The 16,735-nt window shown below is 41.3% G+C and overlaps 1 protein-coding gene across 2 annotated transcripts in view; it reads right to left on the bottom strand.

The window, feature by feature from the left end:
* MAMDC2 (MAM domain containing 2) overlaps positions 1 to 16,735 on the bottom strand; it is a 70,929-nt gene that overhangs the window by 9,550 nt on the left and 44,644 nt on the right. For both annotated transcript variants that reach the window (XR_012657895.1, XM_075078350.1), the window contains exons 8-10: positions 14,559 to 14,705; positions 12,832 to 13,097; positions 2,477 to 2,570 (exon numbers count right to left, since the gene is read on the bottom strand). Coding sequence is in view for 1 of the 2 variants with exons in the window: in XM_075078350.1 (XP_074934451.1) it covers positions 2,477 to 2,570; positions 12,832 to 13,097; positions 14,559 to 14,705 (507 nt within the window). In the remaining variant the exon portion in view is untranslated. The remainder of the gene's footprint in view (positions 1 to 2,476; positions 2,571 to 12,831; positions 13,098 to 14,558; positions 14,706 to 16,735) is intronic.

The raw sequence follows: 16,735 nt of genomic DNA, 5'->3' as shown, positions 1-16,735 counted from the left end.
CTCTGCAATGGACCACATTGCTATAATTATCTTCACTACCATGGCACTGCAAGCAGTTTAATGAGCACCAGTGTGTATAATGTGCATATTCAATGAGTCTTGTCAAAGATTGGTGCTTCTGTGATCAGAAATCAAACACCACATTTAGCTGTCTTATGTTCCCTTGGCACCAGATTTTAATACTGCATACAACAGACCACAGAGCTGCAATTACTAGAGTATTTTCATTATTTCAATTATATTAGATGACGCAGAAGAGAAAAAATTGACAATTCAGGTGCTCACCAGGAAGCTTCTGTCAAATCTTCTGCTATAATCTGCATTTTTAGTTCAGGAGTAGACACTCCGAGCTGCTTTCACCTTTTGGACAGGAGGAAGCCTTGATGCCTCACATTCTCTGGGGCATTTTGGGGGCATTTTTTTGCTGCCATCAGTGACAAGTCCCCATATGACTATGCACCCAAGTATCAGTTCTGCATCTTTGGTTCCTTTTCAAATTACTTAGAAAGTACAGAAAAGCAAAACAGACAACTGTCAGAAGTACTTTAGAAAAATGGCGTCTTATTTTATACATGTGACTTCTCGCTGTTAGGGTTAGCCATGGTTAGCCACCTGAATGCATGAAATCCAACCAAAAGAGGTCATTAAAAAGTTCTTATTACATGGGAATATAAATAGCACAGTAGATCTGCCTCATCACCATTTCAAAGACATGGCTTTATTCTGAAGAAAAATGGAATTACAGATTGTGCCTGTCTCACGAGAATGGTTTCCAAATTAGGATACAATCATTGCATTGTCAAACTTCAAAAAGCCCCAGAAGAAGTCTGGGTGAGTTCATAGTGGTTAGCTTGTGCATGTCAGAGGGTAAAGTCTCACCCAAAAACATTCTGTTCCTGCCACTCCAGGAAGGAGAATTAGACTCATCTTACCTGTCTTCATTAGAGAACTGCAGCTCAGATAAGGGACTGTGTCTTGGCCTTGCACAACTCTATTTTTGGACTAAAAAGAATAATGCTGTGTTTTGAAAATATTGGTCTGGGGTCCATTTCTGGTTTCCTAGAAACCATTTGAAAACTACTTTCCCCTCAGTTGGAGTTTTTTTTTTTTTAATGATAACGCCTCAAAAGGAACACTTACCTTTATACAACTGCAATGGAGTCAGTGAAGTTAATTAGGAGTTAGTTAGTACCCCTGTGAACAAAAACTGGTCCTTGGTGTATGTATGCTACTGCAAAAACAGGATTTATGCAATACTTATTGGAAAATAAAAGGGGAAGGGGGAGGGGGAGGGGGAGGGGGAAGGGGAAGGGGAAGGGGAAGGGGGAGGGGGAGGGGGAAGGGGGGCAGGGGAGGGGAGGGGGGAAGGGGAAGGGGAAGGGGAGGGGGAAGGGGAAGGGGGAGGGGAGAGGAGGGGAGAGGAGGGGAGGGGATGGGAGAAGAGGGGGAGAGGAGAGGAGAGGAGAGGAGAGGAGAGGAGAGGAGAGGAGAGGAGAGGAGAGGAGAGGAGAGGAGAGGAGAGGAGAGGAGAGGAGAGGAGAGGAGAGGAGAGGAGAGGAGAGGAGAGGAGAGGAGAGGAGAGGAGAGGAGAGGAGAGGAGAGGAGAGGGGAGGGGAGGGGAGGGGAGGGGAGGGGAGGAGAGGGGAGGGGAGGGGAGGGGAGGGGAGGGGAGGGGAGGGGAGGGGAGGGGAAGGGGAAGGGGAAGGGGAGGGGAGGGGAGGGGAGGGGAGGGGAGGGGAGGGGAGGGGAGGGGAGAGGAGGGGAGAGGAGGGGAGAGGAGGGGAGAGGAGAGGAGAGGAGGGGAGAGGAGAGGAGAGGAGAGGAGAGGAGAGGAGAGGAGAGGAGAGGAGAGGAGAGGAGAGGAGAGGAGAGGAGAGGAGAGGAGAGGAGAGGAGAGGAGAGGAGAGGAGAGGAGAGGAGAGGAGAGGAGAGGAGAGGAGAGGAGAGGAGAGGAGAGGAGAGGAGAGGAGAGGAGAGGAGAGGAGAGGAGAGGAGGGGAGAGGAGAGGAGAGGAGAGGAGGGGAGGGGAGGGGAGGGGAGGGGAGAGGACAGGAGGGGAGAGGAGGGGAGAGGAGAGGAGAGGAGAGGAGAGGAGGGGAGGGGAGGGGAGGGGAGGGGAGAGGACAGGAGGGGAGAGGAGGGGAGGGGAGAGGAGGGGAGGGGAGAGGAGAGGAGAGGAGGGAAGAGGAGAGGAGGGGAGAGGAGAGGAGGGGAGAGGAGGGGAGGGGAGGGGAGAGGAGAGGGGAGGGGAGAGGAGAAGAGGGGAGGGGAGAGGAGAAGAGGGGAGAGGAGAAGAGAAGAGGGGAGAAGAGGGGAGAAGAGGGGAGAAGACAAAGAAAAGAAAAAGAAAAAGAAAAGAGAAGAAACTACAGTGGGATGAAGGCAGCTGTAGGATAGGCTTGGAAAATGATGGCATGTGATGAACTCTTACTAAAATGGGTAGAAGCTGTTGGATAACAGATATACATGGTCTTACCAGCAGCCTGGCAGCTTCCCAGGCTCAATGATATATCATCCAGTGCCACAAGTCCACAGTCCCAGAAGCTTTTACACCAGCTGACAAAGACAATCTGCAATACATGAAGGAAATTTCAGGTATCTAACAAAAGCTGGCACTGTTAAAGAGGCTGAAATTTTAGATTTTTCCAAATGCACTAAAAATTTTGATTTCTACAGAACATAAATGATGAATCCACTTTGTTCTGGCACATACTAATAGTGCCAATGACTGACATTTCAAATCCAGTGGGGTTTAGATGTATGTTTTCATTCGATAGAAAGCGTTTTCTCACTTTCATAGGCAAACGATATATCTCTGTTTGTAATTTCCATTTCATTAGGAAAGTGTATATTTTTTAGTGTATGAGAAAACATGACTCACTGGGGCTGTTGCGTATTTTTCCCCCTGAAAAACCAACACGAACAGCTCAAATGTCCTCAGCTATCTTATCCTTACAACCAGGAGGTTTTACCCATGGAAAAAATAAATTTGAAAGACTAATACAGAATGATGGCCAAGAGAAATGGCTGTGGCAAAAAAACAAAGAACAAAGGAGATGGGATGAAACTACTGCATAAAATGGGATTATTCAGAAATGACAGAGGACCATGGTATCATAGAGCAAGAGGCTGGAAATACTAAGCATCATTCACAGTGTTCATCTGGATTTGTGAAGATTAAGAATAGTGTCCAAGATGTATTCTTTGACTACCCATTAATTCTGCCATTGAAAATGCAAGTCACTCATGAGATGACAAAAAAAAAGAGTAAAGAAGCTATAAGATTCCCAGCTGTGCTCCTCCCAAGGTTGACACAGATCTGTTTGAATTACAGACACACAATAAGGTTTATTTTGTGAAAATAATCCTGGCAGTTTTCTTTGCCTAACTACTGCAAATGATCTGTCTGACCACTGGGGTTATGACCATAAGTTGGGAGGAGCTTTTGAAAACAATTAATTTGCAATGAGGTCTGAGCTGGTGACTGGAGATGGACAAGTGTCACTTCTAACAGTTCAATATTCTGGAACAACCGTAAACACCTCAGCTACATATGTAAGGTTAAATGCTGACTGAGTTTCATGCAGATACAAAAAGGTTGTTAAAAGTCGTTCATGCATTTTTTAATATAACCTCTTTTAACAGGCTTGGTAACACCATCAATATGGTCATTATATTGGATTTTGCTAGATTGCTTTGCTGTGTAGTATTTATTTACCCATTTGCTTATAAAATAGCCCGCGACATAACTATACTTTAACCTTTTAAGCATGTGTGGGTTATGCTGGCCAGCATAGAGCAATTTTCAAAACCATTTTCCATTCAGTGCTACCAATCCTGGTAACAGTGATTATCTGTCTTGTAAACTGTTACAGGTGTGGGCTTGAGTGCCCCTGCACAGCATGCACAACTCCTCAGTGTAGAATGGCCTAAAACTGGCCTTTCCCCCACCCCCCTTCTGTAGAGCTGCTCTCTTAGCCTTAAGGTTTAACAGGATAGGACAAAAATAGTTTCCTGCTTTGTAAATTCATTCTCAAGAAACAGGTGCAATCTATTAAAAAATGGTAGCATCCCTTGGAATAAAGAATACAATAAATACTGACGTTGGGTGGACGTCATTCACCAGACTTTTAATAAATGCATTCTGGTGAACACTTGCAATAAACTGAAGACATATTATAGTCCTAAACCCAAAAATTTTCGGAAAACCACACATGAAAGGGTGAGGTCAGACCTCGTTTGTGAAAAAACATTTCCGCACTGTGGAATCATGTTGTAAGTGATGTTTTCCTATTGACATCACTGGGAGCAGGATCAAGTTCTTTATTCTTAAACTGCAGTAATTTGTTCCATAGAAGGTATGTACTTACCCATTGGATCCTGCAGAAAGTCCTCCATTTCAAAACCATCACAGCAATAACTGCTGCTCTCTCAGAGGCCATTGAACCAGTAGCCTTCATACAGTCAAAGGACTGATCTGTTTCAGTGACACTTGTAAACTTTTTTAGCTTTGTCATCTGTAGCTTTAGCATTACTAATTGGCCACTGGCTTTTTGTGGTGTTGAGTGACACGCTGCCATGGGCAGACTTCATAATTACACAGGGGTGGGTTGTGGGACCTTGTGCTTGGGAACGTGGAGTTTACAGTATTAGCTGTAGCAAATGTACTGAAATTGTTCATTGTCCCCTCAGTGTTGTTATATTCTTGATTTACTTTTAAGCAGCGGGGTAGAACATAATTTTATTCACAGGTCAAATTTATTCACTTTTGTCCAAAATCATCCTTTTTTGTCATAAAGGGACTTCTTTGACTATTTTAACTTTACCCACCAAAATTGTATTAATTTGGATTTACTGAGCTGCTCATTTTCACCCTATGTCAGATCTCTGAATCCTTTCTACAGTCTCAATAGGACTAATCTCATGACACTTTACATTTGTTCTTGTTTTGAATGAAAATATTTCCTAGGTCAGTTCTTCCAAAAGAAATTTTAATGAAGTTATTTCATGTCTTGGAGATGAGAATGTGGGGATATTTGTGTTCAGCTCACACTTCCTTCATAAAATATGACAGATGAACAACTTACTAACTGTTTCAAAATAGGTAACAAATCTTCTTGGACTTGCATGGTATCTTGGAGGCTAAATTAAAAACATTATCAAATTCAGGCAGTTGTTGCCTGTGTTACTGAAAAATAAAAACATATTTTCCTCTCATGCGTCTTTGTTCCAATAATGGGACACAGCCAGGGCATTAGTTTCCTTCCAAATCATTGCCCCAATCTATGGAAGCTGGTTTGTTTATTTTCCAGTGCTTAATCAATGTTCCTGGCCTGCAGCCTCAAAGTATCAATAATCAGTTCTAGTATTTATCCCCGATTATATGAGCAATGAGCAATGCCAGATGAGAACAGCTGGTAGAGCAAGCTGGGGAGAAGCAACACTTCTCCCATGACATGCTGTGGGTTGTGCTGCAGACACTGGGTGAGATAAAAGGGACTTCTCGTCCTTAGCACTCTGCATCTCTACAAGTAGATATGCGAGTGAGACGTATGCATATGAAGTTTACCTGCTTTTGGAGGAGAAGAAAGAGGATGTGCAGTAGAGTACATCCATCAAGAAGTGTAAGGAAGGACTAACGGGTAAGCTTGTAAAAGGAGGTTTGGAGGGAGCTGGACTGAGAACAGCAGAAAAGGAGAGAAGATAACCCTGGATCCCTATGGATTCTGTGTATTTTCTTTCCCACTTGTTTCCCAGAAAATATAGCTCCTGCTCAATTAGAAAGCCAGACCAGCCAAACAAAAGAAAAACTGGGACAGCAGCCAAATCTGGTGACTTAAAAGCAAGCTATGCCTAGTGACTATTCCTAGGTTTAAACTAAATACTGTATGTCAGTGTAGACACAAAGTCAGTCTGTCACTTAGACACATATTTAGTTTCAATTTCTTAAAGGAGAAGGGCAGTTATAGTGGAGTCAGAGGTGGGTTTTGATGAGAAGCAACTGTTGTGATTTCCATAAAGTGTCAGAAAACTCAGTATTACAAAATCCAAAAATAATCTGAGCACCAGAAACAAAAGTGTGACATGACACAAAGAAGCAGTCAAGATGTTTTCACAAAACAGGGAGGCTGACTTTTATGTCAGTTACACTAATACACAGCCATACAAGCATGTAAGCCAGGGACCCATCACCGGCACAGGGAATGGCAGACTCATTCTGATTGTCCCAGGGCTGTTCAATACAAAATGTTATCAGTGTAGCCCAAATTACTTTTTACTAGCTTAATTAAACTAGATTTTAAATGGTTTGTTTTTCTTCGGCTTAAACAGTCGGAAGCTCCTTTATCAAGAATGCAGGTGAGCTATTAAGCCAAAATTAGAATGTCTGCAACCTTCTGTAATTTAAAATAAACTGTTTTAAAATGGCACTCACCAGGCAAGTTCCATTTCTTGCCATATAAATACAATGATCTGCTGTGGGAAAAATAATGGATTATGAAAGCTTTTACATAAATAATTGGATAACATTGGTAATAAGCTTCTGACATTTGAACAAATATTTTTAAAAATCTTTCCTGTCCAAGGGCAAATGGGTTGCAAAAAAATGAAAGAGAAACATAAAGCTAACAGAACAACCTAGGGCCACAGGCTGTTAATGCTATATCCATACTCACTGGATTGCACTGTCTAGTAGAGAAAACTGACTGCACAGAAATGTGTACAGGACACCAATATCCTCAGCTGGCCCCCAGAGCTCTCCTAGATCTCCAGAAATCTGCTACTATGGCTCTATCCTCTTTTCAGTGAAACAGTTTCCTTGGCTTTTTTATAAGAGGGGAAGGTTCTTGTCTTTACACTGAGGAGTCTTGTCAGACAATGTGGCATTGTAGTATCACAATATTACGCACCCAGAACAAAAGTTGAGCAAAAAAAGCAAATGTCAGTTAGGTATAACAGTTACAAAAGGAGGTATGTGATATTTCATGCAACATACCTCCTTGCTTGCTTACTGTGAAGATGCAGGCCTCTTAGGTAACACTTTCTAACCTGAATAATTTTTACAGTTTCCAATATGTCTTTTTCATAACCGTATATCAAACACCATTTTGCAAGCATTAATCCTACTATTTACAGGCCCTAATGTTCTTATTTTAAACAGAAATCTCCAGTGACTGTTCTTTTTTGCTTGTTTTAGCAGTGAAAGAAGGAAGGACAGACAGGCCATGCTATAAAACTGCAGCTCATTCCAACCTCTTCAGGTTGCATAGCTTATCGTGGGAAGACTGATCAAGGGTTGTGTCAGAACAGTACCAAAAAGCTGCTTTATTTGACAAAAGTGAGGGTTTTTCAGAGGAGGAGGAGATGAGGACCAGGATGCCTGCCCTCCTGCACTTGACACCTGACTGGAGAACTGTCCTTTATACTAGTGACTCAGTCACGGGGATCTAGGACTTAATCATGTATCCAAGATTGCTTTAGTAATTTACCTATGACTTCAGTGTGCAAGTAGGTGACTCAAATTTCTCAGCAGCAAAGCTAAATGCTAGAATAATTTAATATTGAGCATCACCACAGTGATGAGCAAAGGTCTAAAGACCCTCATATCAAGCCCTAGGAAGGCGGGGGGGTGATAATGGATCTTTACGGAAAATAGTACAAGAAACAAATCAACCATAAAGCTATTTGTGCCATCATATTATGTTGAGGTCCCAGAGAGTTGACGAACTTGCTGAACTGAAGGTCACACCTGCACCATTGTGTTTACAGTCACTGTGAGGTCTATTTTCCATGAATTTGCCTAATCCCTTTTTAAATGCAAGTATCCTATTGGCCTCCACAGCACCCTGCAGGAAAGAATTTCAGTGTTCAGTCATTCCCAAAAAAGTCCTCCCTTTTGTTTGTTTTAAAACATGTAAATATTGAAGTGCAAAATTCAGTCACTTGACCCTGCTTTCTCACAACTGCAGCTAAAATTAGTTATGGAGGATGGGGTGAAAACAAAGACATGAACTCAAGAAAGAGAGTGAGGGGAAAAAGACATCAGTAAGGAAGAAAAGTAGACTGAAATAAGAAAAACCCAAGAAATGCTGCCACAGCTACTCTGATGGAAATAGGGTGGACTGTTACAATGCCAGCTACCTTTCTAAGGATTTTTTTTTTGAACTCTGTGGGAGGTATTCAAGCACTACAGTGCTAGGTAACATTGCAAAAACTTGCATGAATGGATAAACAACATGAGATGTTTGCATTTCAAAACCTGAGCTTGGTGAACCAAATCTGGCAGAAATGAACAGAACAGATGTAAGTAGACCCAACTGCACTAAAACCTTCATTTTAATCTAGGCAGTTGGAGTTTGTTGTGAAGTTGCATAAAAGAAATATGTTTCCATGGTGGTGTATACACACAAATTACACAGATTATACACCCACACAATATCAGAATGCAGATTCTTGCTCCACGGTGCCTGTGAGCGTGCACAGGTTACATATGCCATATGTGAATTTTTCTTGTAGTTAGCTCTGACATTTTTCTGCCATGTATTGGCCTGGAATATCACTTTCAGTACATCCAACAGACCAAAAGAATCTATGTATTTCAGACTTAGATTTTTATGCTGGTCTTTAAGAGACGTATACAACAAATCATGCAGGTTTTAATTTATTTTAATAAATGTTTAGATTTTTTTTTTATTTCTTCCCTCTCATATTTATTCCCTGGGCACTACAGACTATAAAAACAATACTCTGTGTGTATAGGATCATAGGTACTTGCACTAACCAAGAGAGTGCCTCAAGTACGAATTGAGAAATCAGATTTTAAATTTCCTGCCTCCTCACTAGCATTATATAGCATATGTATTTGCAGTATGTACACATATATACATATATAAACATTTATGATTGGCTTAGCTGGATCATACCCACCTAACCTTTTCAACGTGGTAGTTTCAAAGTGGCATATTAAAGCCTGTTGGCCAGCTTCATGTTTCCTGCTAACAGAACTCAAGCCAACAAGCTGTGCCAGACTGCAGTTAGGTAATTCAAAAAGAACTTGCAAAAACCATTACACAAACCAAGAGATGGAAATCTGAGCATTCTTATTGTCCTGATACAAACAAATACATTATCAAAATTAAAACCTATCAGACATATTGTTTTCAAAGCCTTTGGAGTAGTAGTCATAGTAGAAAAAAGATGAAGGACTTAGGTAATCAGGTATTTTAGAACAATTGTTTTCTGGCTGCAAAACTGTTATGACCTTCAGGACTGCCTGGCCAAAGCAGCATAATGACTGACTTGCTGACTTTACTGGCCATTAAGGAACTGGCAGAAGACTGTTTACTCTTTCCACAGGCAGTGATCCAGGCTACGAGTCACACCCAGTAACCAAGAACTTTATCAGCCAAACTATTGTGGACACCTACAACTTCTTATCATCCAAGTCTAGACATGATACGTCTCAGAAAACAATACGATAGGCATGCCAGCCACCACATCTGTATTAGAGGAAAGGTGGTAGCCCTATCTTATTTTGAGACCACCTTACTCCATTAAAGGACTGTTTTTCACTTGCTTATAACATTGCCAAGACACAATGATTTCAGCTCAGTCTTTCCATGCTGGGTCCTTGCTTCAGGCTTGTTTTGGAAGATTTAAGCCAAAACAGTTCCATCATTTCTGAGAACAAGGAAAAAAGGTTTTATTTTGCCCCCATTAAAAAAATTATTTGAAAAGCTTGGGCAGTCCTAGGCTTTGGAGTGTGTCAGGGTAAGGTCTTTGTGCCAGAACTGTGTTTCTGTCAAGTCACTAGTTTCTGGAAAACTAGAATTTGTAAGAACTGGGACAAGCAGGGCAAACAGACATGGACAGGATCAGAGGGAAAAAATTTGGACTGTCCAGAGCTGAGGAACCAGGGGTAAGACAGGGAATGAGGGTGGGTGGTTGCTGCCTACAGGGCAGGATAGATAAGAGAAAGATGCATCAGTGAGGAAGCAAGAGATGCAAGGGCAGGTTGGAGGAGACAGGACAAAAGAGGTGAGTTTATTTCTCTCATGTTTACCTATGCTGTCTCCCCCTCCATAGCATTAACTGTAATCCCTGACTTGCTGGTTCCCACCACTCCTTGCGTCAGACAAAACGTGCTCTGATGCACTTCCACCGCTGGCCTGCACTGAAGACAGCCACTGCAATGAGTGTTCCTTGTCAGCTATTTCACTAGGTCCTAGGCAGACACACCTTTAGAGATAACTAAACTATTTGTTTATACAATGCTACACAGTGCTTCTTCATTTCCTTCTTTTGGATTGGAAAAGAAGAAACAAACAAAATAAAGCATGAGATGACTTTTTAAAGTATTAAGGCTGAAGAGCTGGGCATGAGAGTGCATGGAAAAGCCAGAATAGGGTTCACTGTGCAACTTAATTCAAGCCTGCTTGTGAATATTACAAGCAGACAACCTGTAACTATACCAGTTTTTCAACCTTGCCAAGCAGACACATGCTTAAACTTTGACATTGTGTGTCTTTTGTATGCCACCTTTTCAGCTGTAAACATATCTTGATATACTTTTCCATATTGACATGCTTCAGAACTTCAGAACTTCACCCATTGTCTTCCATGTAGTATTTGACTACAGAAAATTTTATAAACTGGTCATGTATATACCTATACAGCCATGATGAAAACCGTAAAACCATTACACAAAGGTCACCGCATTATAGCTTGTGCATGATTTATTATGTACCAATGGCATCCACTACATATGTGAAACTGCAGCTTAATCCCTATTCTAAACCTAATTTAATCTTCCAATCCAGGAAAAAAGACAGCATGACCAAACTGGTTTAAAGCAAGGCTAGGTCAGAACTTCACACCTGCCCCCAAATACATAGTTACTTGGCTAAGGGATGCCTGAATTATGATATGCTGAACACATGCTGAGTTCTCTAAAGCCCAATAAATCTCACTTTTTGTGATATTTGAGGAATGCCTCCTCAACAGAAACATTTTGCAACTTGTTTCCGTGGGAAAGAAGGCTTTTCCATCATAAGACCTGAAGGACCCACTGAGGGTTTCTGAGATTTGCCAGAGGCCAGCAAACCCTCCTGCAGCAGAGTACAGGCTTTCTTCCCTCCTGCAGACCTTCAGGCTCAGAAGCAGTGAGGATATTCCCTTGACTTCTTTATTCTCCTCTGTGCTGCCGTCCCCACCCATTACAGACAGACTGGTAACTACAGACATAAAAGCTGCAATTCACTAAAAGCTTTCCATCCCAGACAAACTACTTCATAATTATTTTAGATATACTAATTTCTAGGAAAACATAGAAATAATTCTTCGTAAGTTCATATTGGAAAAGATTTTCCATGTAAACGTCAGATGCTAAAAACCCTGCCACCTCCAAGGCTATAAACCATTTTTAACAGTCATGCTCAGCTGTCATCACTCCTCACACAGTGTATTATGCTACACAAGCTACTGATCCTTTTAGTAAGTAATAATATGTAAACAGGAGATGGCAAAAGGATCTTACAAGTTTGCCTTTTAACCAATACCTTTTCATGATTTAAAAAAAAGAGAAAAATACTTTTCTGCAAATATTTTGGGATGATCGACAAGAGACTTTTCTATCATGCACTTGCTGGCAGCAATAAAGTTCTTTCTTTTTCTATATCAATTGGAAGGGAATTAGATATCCTATTATGTTTTATGCATAAAAATATGTACATAAAAACCCCATCAATTTTTTAAGGTGTCAGATACCTGAGAGGAAAGAGTAGCCAACAATTAGGACCAAAATTTTCAGCATAAATTTTCTTTTTGACACAGTTAGGCAAGTTCTACTTTGGTGACTTTTTTTCTTTTACGGTGTATTTACTTCAAAGAAAGACAGGGGTTTTTTCTTCCCAAGAAAAGTTGAACTTAATAACTAGTGCAATTTCAAAAATTGCTTTGTAGTGGGGAAGATGCTTAGGATGTTTGTCTATAATTTAGAAATGCCTGAGTTACAAGACAAGCTTTCATTCATATGTACTATTATATTCTGAAAAAAAGGCTGGATTTATCTCGGTGTCATCAGGTAGTAATCCACCTGGTCCTCCTTAGATGACTCACAGATAGTGAAAACGCATTACAGAAATCAGGATAACCAGAGAAGTAGCACCTACACAAATATGTGTAAAAGTCAGGCTTTGTAGAGAGTGGAAGTGAGGAATAATAGCAGCTTGAGGACTTTCTCAGGAGGTAATGTGAAATATTATGTTATTAACTTGCTGAGGTAACAAAGTGACTGCTCCAACCAGACATTGCAAATACTTCAAGTCCATTGCTCTAAATTACACTGATTTCTGGTTTCATATATTAACCCAGTGGCTGAGTTTAGGAGAGTAGAATCAGCTCCCCATTTTGACCAGAACTTACCAGTACTGACTTTTTAGATTAATTAAAATCTGTAATTGACTATGGTGATGTGAACCACATAGGAAACAAACAAAGAAAAATGAGTAAACAAAAAGCCTGCTGAGAAACCATGACACAACTGGCTCTCATTAGAGCTCCTCAGGTGGAAACTCTGCACATACTGTGACTATAGTTGAAGACTCCAGGGCAACACTGCCCGATTCTGTGTACGAAGCCCCTTTATCAGGGTTCCCATAGGATCTAGGCTGCAAAGAAATACTCTACTCTCTACTGTACTGCCTGGGGAGCTCTATTTCACTTTGCAGGTATAGCTCACTTAGGATTAATCCCCAGATAACAAAGAACCCTGGGAGGAGAAGGCAAGGAAAACCTCCATCCAGAATTTGGCAGATTTGAAGAGTTGGCTCTTACCTTGCAAGGCATAGGCTTTTTGAAGGAGATCTCAGCTTGAGTCCAAACTCCCTTTGGAGAGTCCAAGACAGACCAGATTTTCTCTTGAACAACATGATTCTCCTCAAAGATATAAACAGCCAGAGTACCACTCATTTTGAAAAACCCGTATAAGGCATAATAAAAACGTAGACAAAACTGCAAGTTTCCTGGCAGGGTGGGGCCATACAGACGTCCAATATACCCAGGCTGTGATGTAAACTTTGTGTTCGCCAACAGGTAATAACCTGCAAGACAGCGCAGTTATTGAGTATTTCTAATATGCAGTTAGCACAGCTGATTTGCTATTAAAGCAGCTTCTGTATTGCATCAGACTTTGGTTATAAAAACAATTTCTACTGGCAGGAAACAGATTATCACACTGTTTGAAAGGAAATACAAATTTTTTTAAAAGCATCCCAGCTACTTCAAGCTAAACTGGCACATGACTAAGTTACCAGAACAAGCACTTTTCAAATTTACATTGAAAAATTCTCTGGCCTGCTGGCCTCCCTGGAAACCTGGCTGTTTCAAGGGTACGACTCTTAGACTGAAGAATGAAGGATGGAGCACAAGGCCTGTGTCCTGGTTTCAACTGGGATAGAGTTAATTTTCTTCATAGTAGCTAGTATGGGGCCGAGTTTTGGACTTGTGCTAGAAACAGTGTTGATAACGTGGAGATGTTTTAGTTGTTGCTAAGTAGAGCTTACACTAGTCAAGGACTTTTTCATCTTCCCATGCTCTGCCAGAGGCACAAGAAGCTGGGAGGGGGCACAGCCAGGACAGCTGACCCAAACTGGCCAAAAGGATATCCCATACCATATGACGTCATGCTCAGCATATAAAGCTGGGGAAAGAAGAAGGAAGCGGGGGGACGTTCGGAGTGATGGCATTTGTCTTCCCAAATAACGGTTATGCGTGATGGAGCCCTGCTTTCCTGGAGACGGCTGAACACCTGCCTGCCCATGGGAAGTAGTGAATTAATTCCTTGTTTTGCTTTGCTTCCGCGTGCAGCTTTTGCTTTACGTATAACTGTCTTTATCCCAACCCATGAGTTTTCTCACTTTCACCCTTCCGATTCTCTCCCCCGTCCCACCGGGAGAAGGGGGAATGAGTAAGCGGCTGGGTGGTCCTTAGTTGCTGACTGGGGCTAAACCACAACAGCCTGTTACTCCCTGCAACAAGTATAAAGAGGTGAGACTTTAGCATATATGGTATAAGAACCATGAACACTCTACACGAAGAGACGTGTGTGTTTCAGAAATTACCAGCAGGCCTTTCACAACATAGCTTCACTACACAACATTTCAGTTTCCCCTTAAAAATGTCAACTACCCTAAGCCTGGAAGAGCTAAGAGTCCACCATTCTTCTCTATTACAAACAAATGTATTAAGCTACTATTATATTTGCTTGCATGTTTTTGCGGAAGCATCTCCTCAGTGACTACAGATCAGTATCGTGAAGATACTCTGATTTACGGTCTTGCGTGACTATTCAATAGGTGACCTTCCCCCTTTACATGTGGGGACGCACAGCCAAAGTCCCAGCTAGGACAGAATAGTGTACTCTGATTTTTAATGGCAGGGAGTTGCAGTGAGGCAATCTAACCAGTGTGCCGATGACACCATTTAACAGAGTGAACAATGATACAACAGGTTAACCTTTATGTCCAGTCTGACTCTTCTAGTGAAAAGGAGTTTTGATTTACCAAAGCCGGTAGTGTGATCTCCTGCTCTATACACGTTACGCTTCACTTTGACTCTGCTCCATCCTGGGCCGTCTTTGTGATCCTGGTAAAAATTACACAGATCTTCTTCAAAATTGCAGCCTGCCTTGGCAGGATTGAAAGGAGTTCCTAAAAGATAGGTCCATATGTTGTGTTAGGAAGAGAACAATATAATAAGCATAGGTATTTGAAGCACAAGGATGCCAAATTATACTCTGTTTCATCTTTCTTTGCATTACAGAAGATAAGCATTTGCAAAGACGTTACGCATATATAGTGCAAAGTCACAATGATATCAGACTATCAATTTGCTATTACAAGTGCATGTTATTTTCTCATCTTTTTGCTGGAGCTGTGGGGAAACCTTCTTCACAGCCCTATAAATACAAATAAGCTACAGACAGTAAGAAAAGATTCCTCCTTCAGACATAATCCACAAAGACATTCAGACCGTTTGTTTTCATCCTCCTCCTTCATTCAAAAGATATTTGGACAAAATGAATGTGAGCATGTGCCTGTGTGCATGGGTGTCATATTTCATTTCAGTTTCCAAGGGGATAACTTTCTAGCATCAATATTTAATATTATCTTTAAAAGCACTTAAAAAAAAAACCAAACCCTTTGTATTCAGGTATAATGTGTGTGCATATGTGTGCCATAAATATGGATGTCAAATAGCTTTGGTTTATGTGCCATCTCATGGCTACTGACCTCTGGAGCTATGCCTCACTCATTTTAGCACTGCAGCAAAGAAAGCTGCACCACTTATAGTGAAGCTACTTAAAAGCTAAGCTAAGCTCCCCAGCCCTGCTGATAGCTCCCTCTTGACCTGTGATGTGGAATTCATAGGTCAGGATTTCCTCTAGTCTCAAAAAATCCCCCTGGTGAAGGGTATTTTTAAGTAAAATATTTCTACTTCTTTAAAAGCCTAACAGATGTTAGGGGAAGGAGGAGGACAACTCAAAGCCATCACACAATTTTCGGTGTCAGGAGTCAGGAGCCTGTGAGCATCATTCTACAGCAGCACACATGACCCTTCTGCACAGAGGCGAAGAGGCACTTTCCAGCAAGAGCAGGGACACAAGTGATCAGCTTCAGGAGAAGCAAAACTTTGATGTTGGAGAGATATTTGTGGTCTTTTCAGCTTCAAATAAGGTAGATCTAAGCACTGCCCATGTGTCTTTCTCTGCCTATAGGGAAAAAGGAGGCAGCCTTGGTCTCTCCCCACTGCTTTCCTAGCTAAAGAAAATGCAGTTGAAGTGCTACCACGTCCATGCAGCATTAAAGATTCATCCTTTGGTAAGCCAGTTCAATACTCTGATACCTTTTCTTTTGCTTGTCTAACATTGAGACCTTTGCTGACCAAAACTTAGGGAAAAATAATGAGAAAACTTAATGCTGTTATATACACCGCTATGGCTGACTACAAGGAAAATGGTAATCTCTTGCTTTTTAACATCTCTACTCAAAACAACTGAAGCGGAAAATAAGAGATAAATCTGAAAGGATTAACCAGCTTCGTTGTAGTTCAACAAAATATGAAGCAAATAATTGGTATTCATTTCTCAAGCAGAAAAAAAACACCACAGACCTTCAACATCAGAGTTAGTAGGCAAAGATCTAGCTGAATCCATCAAATTTACTGGTCAGAGTAGATCTGAAGGTGGGCCATGATAGCATGACTAAATCACGGTTGGGGCAGAAGATACTATAAATTGTATCCCATACCTCAGCACATATAAGCCATTTGAAATTTAAAATGGAAAACACAGATGAGCACACAGCTCAAATCCATGGCATTCTGCAAACATAACTCTGGACTTTTGTTCCAAAACAAGGCAAAAAAAGAACAGGCATTGAGGAGTTAATGAAACAACTAGTTTTACTCAGCCAAGAGTTGTGGATTAATAACATACCTGGAATCTACCTCCTACTGATACTTGAGCAGTGCAGGTAAAGCTAGCCAAGACTCCAAGCAGATAAAAAAGGGCAAAAAACCCCTCTTTTAACTTGATCACTTCAAAACATCAGCCAAAAATTCAAACCTGAGACAGAAAGAATGGATCTACTAAGTGGGAAGCCACTAATCTACTTTGGACTGTTGCTTAATGCTACAGTAAAACTCAAGCAACCAGTACACAGCTACTTAAGAGGCTGCA

The sequence above is a fragment of the Phalacrocorax aristotelis genome, chromosome Z (assembly GCF_949628215.1).
Source record: "Phalacrocorax aristotelis chromosome Z, bGulAri2.1, whole genome shotgun sequence".
NCBI classification, from domain to species: domain Eukaryota; kingdom Metazoa; phylum Chordata; class Aves; order Suliformes; family Phalacrocoracidae; genus Phalacrocorax; species Phalacrocorax aristotelis.
This window is presented reverse-complemented; position numbering and strand designations above follow the sequence as displayed.